The following is a 9972-nucleotide window of genomic DNA, read 5'->3' on the forward strand; positions in this document are numbered from 1 at the left end:
TGCCCACGGGAAAAGAGGTTTTTTTTCGTAAGCCTATGTGTCTTCTATTAGGCGACATATTTCTTTTAGAGATGTCGGGCCACAATTTTTTTGACAACATGGATATTAGGCCACATACTTGAACCCATCGCAAAAGCTTTCTAATATTGAGAATGAAAAGAGAGCCTGGTCATCACCGTGGCAGAAATATATTCCAACAAAACTGAATGTATTCACCTGGAGATTGGCACAACATTCTTTACCTACAGGCGATGTTCTCCATCATCGAAATATGTCGACAACCCATGTGTATGCTTCGTGCAGTGCGGCAGATAGCTGGAGGCACTCCTTACTTAGTTGCACTATGTCTCGCTACATATGGGCGCTATTAAAGGAGGACATGGTTGAACATATGTGCACAAATCATAGTTTAGACGCCAAGGACTGGCGTTTTTCCATGAACGAGATGATGCCGCATGAAGATTTCACTAGAATGATTGTGACGCTATGGGCAATCTGGGTAGCTCGGTGAAAGGTAATTCATGAGGATATCTACCAAACTCTATACGCAACACATTGCTTTGTAAGCTCCTACTTGAATGAAATAAGGTCATACAGAAACCTACGGGAGGCGGGACCGTTGCTCGAACAACACCTAGGCCAAGGAGCTGGTAGGCTCCATGTGCGAGTCATGCCAAGATAAACGTCGACGCATCTGTGCTGAGAGCAGGGGGGTCGTGGAGCTGTAGCAGCCATATGTCAAGACCAAGCGTCGGATACCAGAGGTTTTCAACTATTGTGTTCAACCATCTAGAGTAAGAGCATGCTTAGGTTGTGGCTTGTTAAATATTGTGACTTGTTAAATAAAGCTTGTGAGTTTGCCTCAGAAAAAAAGCTCCATTGCTTTGGAACCGGACGAGATTTACTTACACGAGGGACCCCTTAAAACCTTACACATGCCCCCCCAAGAAAAAACTTACACGTGGGTCCCGGGGAAACCGCAGGAGGGACCACCCGTCGGCCTCCCCAGCGGCTGAAACGCCGCCCAGCACTACAATAATCGTGCAGCCAAGGAGGCGCTTCCCTTTGCCCCCTTCCTACTTGCTCCTCCTCGTATCCCCCGTGGCCCGCGCCTCCCTCGCCTCGCTGCGCTCCTCTCGCCGTCGCGCCTCCTTCTGCACGGCCGCCCAAACCCTAGTCCAATCCCATTGCCACCGCCGCCGCCGCCTCCTCATCCGTACCGCAAAGCCGAGACCTAGCCCGCCGCGGCAGCGGCCAGCCCGTAAGGCGCTGCACCAAGTAGCTAGGGTTTTGGCCGCCCCGGGCCATGGAATTCGAGGCGGACGGCGCCCGGTGGCCGGAGCAGCGAGGCGGCGCTGCCGAGGCGCCTCCGCCGCCGCAGGAGCGCGGCGAGGTCCCCTCTCCCCGCTTCGATTCGTCGCGTGCCCTAAGGTGAGAGCCGGGGCCCTATCCCCTTACCTGATATCTGGAATACTCATGCGCAATGGATAGTTTTCTAGGTTCACGTTGGCTATGTTCAGGATTTTGCTTTTTTTAGTTTGGCTGGAGCCCATGCTAGTGAACTTGCTGGGAAAGTTGTTGTAGTATTTACTAGTAGATGCATGCGAGCTTAGCTCTGCTCTCCTCAGAGGAGGTACAACATTGCTCTCCGAGAATTTCATGAGCAAGTTGTGATCTTTATTAGCAGGGTTGATGGTCTCTTAATCTCCAGGGAATTATTAGTTCTCACGTTGAAGCCTATAACTGGCAGTAATACGAACATGAAATACCTCCGTTTGAATTGGCAATAACCTGAGAACATTTATGTGGTTTCACTTTCACATGTATAAGAAATAATATCACAACTCTTTCTTTGACAAAATATATTGTAACAAAATGGAGAAATGAAGGACAATGCTGTTTGCCGTGCCTCTTTGTCAGTAATTATATTGAAGGACAGGACAAGACCCTGGAGTGGTAAATAAAGAGGAAGAATTGAGGGTTGTGGAATATGCACATAATCAGTTGCTCGTTTGAATAGTCTATAGGGCCTTGATGAGGGTTGTGGAATATGCACATAGTCATTCACTCATCTGAGTAGTCTTTTGGGCCTCGGTGAGATTCTTTTTGTCAAAACAAAGTCGTATTTTAGGAGCATTCGTGTTTAGATGGGTATATTACTTTTACGCCAGTGCATAGAGGTGTTTTTTCATTGAATATAGATTATTTGCTGATAGCTTATTTTTCTTGATTCATGGTATCACATACCTTTCAATTTATGGTTCTCCGGTGGTCAAAAAGAATATATAATGCTTAACTCTGTCCCCTGATTATTACTTTAAGAATTATTTCAGTGGTACTCATGGAACTATTTCTTCTTACAGATTGCTGACAGAGCTTGACAGTAATGTAACAGAAGATTTGGTTGTGCTGATGCCAAATTTGCTGTCATTTTTGAAACATGACGATCCTGCAGTTGTTAAGCAATCTATAGCTAGTGGGACAAATTTATTTGCTGCTGTATTGGAAGAGATGGCACTTCAGGTCTATTTTGTAAAACAGATATTTATCAATGAGTAAATAAATACACTGTTGTAACTACTACCTGCTGCGGTGTTGCTGTTGTTTGATGAGGTTATTTTATTTGCTCCTCCTAATTCTGTTGGTCTGCTGGATTGTGTAAACAATTTCCCGAGTGAAAACTACGTCAAAAGAAATACCTGACATAAAATGATTTCCTACAAAGAGGGGTTTACTACCTCCAGTTGCAGTTCATTTTGTTTTTTGCACTCAACCATCTTACACAGTCATACCAATAATAAAATGGTAATAAAAGCACTGGATTCCTCTGTTCATATCTCCATGAAAAGAAAATACAGCCTAAACGTTTCGCAGTTAGAGATTTGAAGTAGCCTTTTTTGTGTATATCTGTTATTGCCCAGTTGAATCCTTAGCAAATAGTTCATTCCTGTAGTATCCATGATCATATTCATTCACTGACTGGAACCATAAGAATTTTTTAGCAGTAAGAAATATATTTTGTTTTCATGAAATCTGATTCTATAAGCTGAAAGAAACTTCTAGAAAAATGAAACCCATTAGATAAGTTACATATTAAACATACATTTTGTACCGAAGTATTAAAAATTATTCTTCAACCTAATGGTATTTTGTGCAAACACTAGAGCTTCATCTAATCAAGAACAAAACAGATATGTAAAAAAAAGAACAAAACAAAGCTTCTTCCATCAGTCATAAACTAGTTTAACTACTGCGTCATATAATGGTCTTAGGTTTGGTTTGATATGTATTTGTGTAGACTAATTTACGAATCATGACTTTACCGTTAACACAGGTCAAGGAGGAAATTTACCTATAGGTGGAGTAGATAAAAGAAAATTCATGATTCTTTTCCTAATTTTTAGTTTGTTTTGAGGATACAAATTTTTGTTTGGATTGTATGTTGCTGAAGTCTCCAAAAGTTTCCTGTCTGCATCTCTTTTGTTACTTATTGATCCTTACATGTTCTTTACTTGCTAAGGATAGCTTAATTCTTCTCCTTAATTTTAGCACTCACTTTGTCACTTGAATGCTAAATCTAGGTTAACGAGTGTGGAAGAGTTGATGCTTGGCTTGAAGAGATGTGGGCTTGGATGAACCAGTTCAAGGATGCAGTATGTGTTATGATGCGTGAGGTTAGTTTAATAATAGTTATTGCTGATGTAGCCTTATGAAATTTCAGTAATTTCATGAAACTGTTGCTGTTGTGTTATCATATTTGCGATCAGTATTCAGCACATCATGGTTTTAGCAGCTAAATCCATGGATTTAGCAGTAAATCATGTGTATCATATCCATGTTGACATGTAGCTGGCCTTTATTGTACTGTCCTGATCTTTTAGCTTAAATCCTTGGAAGGGATTTTGTGGAGAGCTGTGACTGTATGTCTATGTTACGCCGCGCTACAGTGCTTATGAGAATATCGTAAATATAATGACAGCTATCGCTGTAATTTCTGCATTTCTAGTCAACTTACTGGCTAATACTATTATTTCTCTGACATGTAACAACAGCCTGTTCCTATTGCATCTAAACTACTCGCTGTAAAGTTCATTGAAACATGGATCCTGTGCCTCACACCTCAATCCAACAGTGACCGAATGCAGCCAATCGAAGGTATCATTTACCCGATTCTCGATCACAATTAGACGGGCCATATTGCCGAATGTTCTTTCAAACTAACCAATCACATATCCACTCTACAAACAGGAAAGAGTCGTAGGTTTGATGCTTCACGATTAGCTAAATTTCACCCTAGCCTTGATCCGGTTGTTCTGGAAGCTGATGCAAACAGGACTTTCATCATCCTTGTGGATATTGTGCAATCAGCTTATGCTCATAGAGGATCCTTCCTAGTTGGCACCATTAATTCGTAAGTATTTCTACCAGCTGTATGGCTTAAATGAAGTGGAAGCTGTTCATTTCACTCCATTTCCAGCTTTCTTTCTTTACACTACTCCCTTGATATGTTTGGACCACATATTCGTCCTGAATTCTGAATTTGCATGTAATATTATCATAACTGATGTAGCCGTTTTAGTGTTGTCCTACTCTTTTCACCCCAAATTCCCATGATGAAGATCTATATATGAAAAAGTTGTTCATCTCACCTCCATCACCAGCCTGCCCTCTTTTCACCAGTTCCCTCCATGGATGAATATTTGATGGTATCTGCTAAGTTGTTTGCTAATTGGTTTATTTAATTCATGCCATCAATTTCTCATATGGTTTCCGACCTACCCACATGTTTATCCTATTTTGCTGAATTTGTAAGTGATTTGTCATAATTCTAAGGCTAGCCACTTTACTCATGTTGTACTCTTTCCACTCCATGTTCCCACTGTATATGTGCTTTGTGATATAAACATATTTGTTATTATCAGAAATATAAGTTCTTGGTTACATGTCAGTCTTGCAGCTATTGGAAAGAGTAGGCCGGTTTACTATGACCGTGCCCTTTCAGTGTTGTTTGGGTTTGACCCTAATTTGGAGACTTCAAAAGGAGCTCATTCAGGAAGCCTGAAATATTCCCTGAAAACAGCTTTTTTAGGGTTCCTACGTAGTCCTTGCCAGGCAATGCTTGAGGTGAGCTCACCTTATTTAGCAACGTCTTCTTCTACCATTTTTTTAAATTTCAAGTACAAAAATACTTATGTCAGTGATGCATTTTATTTTGCTCTTTCCAACTGCCCATGTTACAGTTTTTACTTGTAGATCTAGTCGAGGTAGTGTTGTTAAACTATTCAGTTGAACAAACACATTTCATATCAAAAGTCATCTGATTCAGCTAAACGAATGTACAACTGTTATGGACTTATGGTTGATTATTAGAAAAATCTTGCTTTAATTGCACATTCCATCTCATGATGTTATCATGCATGAAGGCCACACTTGACATGTTCAGTCAATGTATTTTTGTTTTTAAACTCTTTGAGCTGTATCTGCTCTTATTTGTGAAATGGGTAGTTGTTGCTTCATGTCTATGGAGCTTGTGCTTTGTCATATGGATAGCTACAGTGCTGATTGTTTTTTCTTTGGTTCTAGAACAGTGACAAATTTGGCTATGAAAACTTGGAAGTTCATTGCTTCAGGTCTATTTACATGATTACATCCTATTTTTCTTGATGGATCATTGCCGAGTTCCTACTCGTAAAAAACAATGATAATGCTCTCATGGCTCACGTGTGCTCTAGAAAAGTTTGGTTATCACTTCATTGATTTTTTAATATGCACACCTATGTAGCTTGTCACATCTTCGCTGTATCTGTTTATAGGATGCACTATATTTTATTCGCTCTCTTCTGAGATGTGCCTTAATTTATTTGGAGTGTTCATACAATATTTTGCCACTGTTTTCTTTGATTACTTCTCATATTTGTGTAGAATTTGTACATATATGTTTACCCTATATTGTTTCCTTAATATTTTTGCTGAACTTAATTCCTTTGTTGTCCTGAAATTGGTTTTTGATTGTTTTATGCTACTTCTCAAGTTAACCATAGCCATTTTTCTCTGGACAGTCCAAGGACGTTCTAGTAAGGCGCCTTCGAGCTCTGAGCCCAGGTGAAGCAACAGAACAGATTATTAGGCAGGCAGAGAAGATGTCTAGAAATATAGAGCGCGCTTGTCGTACTAACAAGGTATATGTGTGAACGATTATGTGGTTGGTCTTGATGGATTTGGCATGTCTAATTTTAAAGTTTATTATAGGCTTTTTGCGATGAGTTTTACTGTGTTCTCATATTAATAGGACGAGCATCCAACATGGGAGATGTCGTATGGCGATGTGAATCGAAAGAATTCTGCAGGCAGATCAAGTGACACTCTTGCTATGGCCGAGGGCATGGCTAAGAGAGCAAGATTTGATAGCTCTGCAGCTTCGAATCCCCCAGTTCAGGGAATACCTGATTATTCTGAGATGCAGATTGAAAATGATGGCATTATGGGTCATTCCTCTGACCCATCTCTGTTGAGTACTGATGTATCTCCTGTTGAGAAGATGATTGAAATGATAGGTGCTTTACTTGCTGAAGGGGAAAGAGGAGCTGAATCCCTTGGTATTCTCATCTCATCAGTAGAGTCAGACGTCATGGCTGACATTGTAATTGAAACAATGAAGCATCTACCTGAAGCACCATTTCCATTAGCTAGAAATAAGAGTGTCCCTCAACCAAATTTGCAATCCCCCTCCAATCCCTCGACAGAGAACTTACCAGGCAATCTGCACTCTTTGCCCTTCACGGCACAATCAGTACCATCGGCAGATGGAGCAGGCATTTCACCACCTGAGGTCCTTGTCATGCCTGGTGTTTCTGATTCAAAGCGTGACCCAAGAAGAGTACGATCTATCTTTACTTCAAATTTTATGAAGTCACAGAAGTTCCTATTGTGAAAATGTATGTGTTGCAGGATCCTCGTCGCCTTGATCCACGGCGAACAGTTGCACCTGCTGCTACTAGTCCCATGCAGATGACGGTGGAAATTACCAGTGTGCATCAGACAAATTCTTTGTCAAATACACTTTCTCCTCTTCATGGGAAGATTGAAAAGTGTGCAGATTATTCAGCGGACCCACCAAATAATGAAGATGAGGAGCATCCATCTTCGAAGCTTCATCAGCCAATGGACGAAGAGAGATCTGAGTTTTTGGATGATTCCACAGAACCAGATACAAAATTTGAAGTGTACCCACCGGTGGAAGCCCGATTTCCTTCTTCTGATGTCAATGAAGAGATGAACAATCCCTTGACACCAGAAGCTATTTCAAACAACGGATCTGATAGTATGGATTTGGAGGTCGGTCACTTTTCACCAGTCTCCAAGACATCCACACCAGAGGATACTAATCATGAGTTGCCACTTCTTCCATCTCATTTGGAATTAAGTGACAGTGAGAAAATCTCACTGCACAAATTAGCTATTGGGCGGATAATTGATGATTACAAGAAAAATAGCATCAATTCAAGATTTTCCTTGCTCGCTCATTTGGTTGCTCAGGTATTCATTTGGTGTTATAATATCTGTAGCCCTATTTATTTGTTTTGTTCCTGAACTCCTTTTCTGTAGACCAAGTGCGTAACACTTCCAGTTTGTAGTTTACTTTGCTAGAGTTCTTTGAAATTACCGTTGTTAATATCGATAATTTATATGCTCGTTCTGCCACAAGTAATATTTTCTGATTTTCATCATCTGTAACTGGACAGAGTACTGCTGATGATAATATTATGGATTTGATTCAGACGCACATTATCTTGCATAATCATGATCAAAAGGTACTTTATCGTGGTGCTCTATATCTTTATTTATTCTGTGTTGCCTTCAGCTTGCATACAGTTGTGCCCACCTGTCCTGAGCTTGTGGTACTTCAAGTATGCTTCAGGTTGTGATTATGCTGGTAAATCAAGGTTTTACACAATATAAACTGACCTTGAACACATTGTGCTGTGTTTGAGCTGGTTTGGCTTGTGTATTTTCTACTTATAATTCCCGTTTCTCAAACAGAACACGAGTCATCAACTCATCATGATCTATCACACTGCATATCAAGTAGTATTTTTCACACGATTCTCACTTTTGTAGCATGTATTTCTCCTAGGGGCATGAACTGGCTATGCATGTGTTGTATCAGCTGCAGTGTGTCAATGTTGCTGATGCTCCAGGAAGTTCTATATCTACTTCTGAACATTACGAGAAGTTCTTTATATCACTTGTAAGTTAGCACATGCTATTCAGACATCTGTTCATTGTCTTCCAGCTAAAAGGTGAACTTACATGCCATTTTTTCCATTTGTTTTGTACCCAGGCAAAGTTGTTGATTGACGTGCTACCTGCTTCAGATAAATCTTTCAGTAAACTTCTATGTGATGCCCCATGTTTGCCTGAGTCTCTGTTTAGATTCCTTGAGGGTCTTTGCATGTCACAAGGCAACAACCAACAAACAAAGGACAGTGAGGGTGACCGTGTCACTCAAGGCCTGGGAACAGTATGGAGTCTTATTTTAGGGCGGCCTCCACTGCGGCAAGCTTGCTTGGATATTGTTCTGAAGGTTTGTAATGTTCCCTTTTCAACTGGTATGACTGGCATTTACAAATTTGCAATTTCTCTGAGGCTGTTTCTGTTATTCGTGGCCTGCATTCTGGTGTCGAGTTCACTAAATTATTTGACCATTAACTCTGTAATAACCCCATGTATTCTAAGATCAAACACTCAATATTTCATTATTTTAATTACTATCTTAGGATAACTTTGATTTATGACACTACAAATCTGAGTTCGCAACAATGACACGTTTTTATGCTGCTGGTGTCACATTATTTACCATCTCAAACTATGCCTCACTTATTGTGATGAATTTGCAGTGTGCTATTCACTCTCAAGATGAAGTCAGAGGAAAGGCGGTTAGATTGGTAGGCAGCAGCATCCATTAACTGTTTTTTTTAATATAATACTGCGCTCCATAATGCTGATACATTTATATTTCTTAGGTTGCGAAAAAGCTCTATGATCTAACATATGCATCAGAAAAGGTTGAGCAGTTTGCCACGGACAGTCTTCTGGCAATTGCTAATAAGCATGGTGTGTCGACAGATGTTAACTTCACAACCTCAAAAGAATCTACATCTGAGGTAATTCTTGATGATTGGGATCCTTGTTATGGTAAGCATTGAGTAGTGTAGCATGCACTCATCTTCTCCCATAGGAATGGAAAATAGATACTTTATCCGACTTGCTTGATTACCGAATTCAATAGCAAGAAATATGGGTTAGGGTTTTTATCCATTTAGCTTCTTCTGTCAGAACTGTGGTTCCTTTATATGCATGAAGGTCACGGGCATCACCCACCTTATCATTGTCTAATTGGCTAAGTGCTCCAGTGGAAATACGAGACTGAATATGGATATGCCTTAGACTTTCCCATCCAAAATGCTGTATTAGCTGCATTTGAAGTCTAATAATTTGATAAAGCAACATGAAATATTTTGTTGTGGTATGCCTAACTGGCTGAACACTGTTTTGTTATAAGTGCATTGCCTACCTTTCCCCATCAGCTTGAACTTTTGGGTGAATTGGCTGGTGCATGCAATTCTACTCCCTCAGTTCCCAAATGTAAGTCTTTTTAGATATTCCAACTAGTGACTACATACGGAGCAAAATGAATGAATCTATACTCTAAAATATGTCTACAAACATCCGTATGTTGTATTCCATTTGAAATGGCTAAAAAGACTTATATTTAGGAATGGAGGGAGTACATGGTATTAAATTGCAGTCCACTTTTGGTCCATGTTTAGGCCTGAGGTAGCCAAACGTAAGGCGGAGTGTTGAAGTATTAAGTGCATTGCTCATCATTCCTAATCGGCTCGAGCTTTTGGGTTAACGTATGGCTTCTCAGTTCTCACACTTAGCCACAACTAGATGTGCCGAGTTTGCTAA

General features: G+C 40.3%; 1 protein-coding gene across 1 annotated transcript in view; it reads left to right on the top strand.

The window, feature by feature from the left end:
* The first annotated feature begins 1068 nt into the window (after positions 1 to 1068).
* Positions 1069 to 9972, top strand: part of LOC119276683 — a 15747-nt gene continuing 6843 nt past the window's right edge. The window contains exons 1-14 of the mRNA XM_037557813.1: positions 1069 to 1431; positions 2364 to 2523; positions 3582 to 3674; positions 4053 to 4155; positions 4249 to 4411; positions 4950 to 5124; positions 6060 to 6179; positions 6290 to 6877; positions 6949 to 7536; positions 7743 to 7811; positions 8135 to 8248; positions 8342 to 8584; positions 8898 to 8945; positions 9024 to 9164. Of these exons, the coding sequence (XP_037413710.1) occupies positions 1307 to 1431; positions 2364 to 2523; positions 3582 to 3674; positions 4053 to 4155; positions 4249 to 4411; positions 4950 to 5124; positions 6060 to 6179; positions 6290 to 6877; positions 6949 to 7536; positions 7743 to 7811; positions 8135 to 8248; positions 8342 to 8584; positions 8898 to 8945; positions 9024 to 9164 (2730 nt within the window). The 5' untranslated portion in view covers positions 1069 to 1306. The remainder of the gene's footprint in view (positions 1432 to 2363; positions 2524 to 3581; positions 3675 to 4052; positions 4156 to 4248; positions 4412 to 4949; positions 5125 to 6059; positions 6180 to 6289; positions 6878 to 6948; positions 7537 to 7742; positions 7812 to 8134; positions 8249 to 8341; positions 8585 to 8897; positions 8946 to 9023; positions 9165 to 9972) is intronic.

Source organism: Triticum dicoccoides, chromosome 3B (genome assembly GCF_002162155.2).
Source record: "Triticum dicoccoides isolate Atlit2015 ecotype Zavitan chromosome 3B, WEW_v2.0, whole genome shotgun sequence".
Lineage (NCBI taxonomy): Eukaryota > Viridiplantae > Streptophyta > Magnoliopsida > Poales > Poaceae > Triticum > Triticum dicoccoides.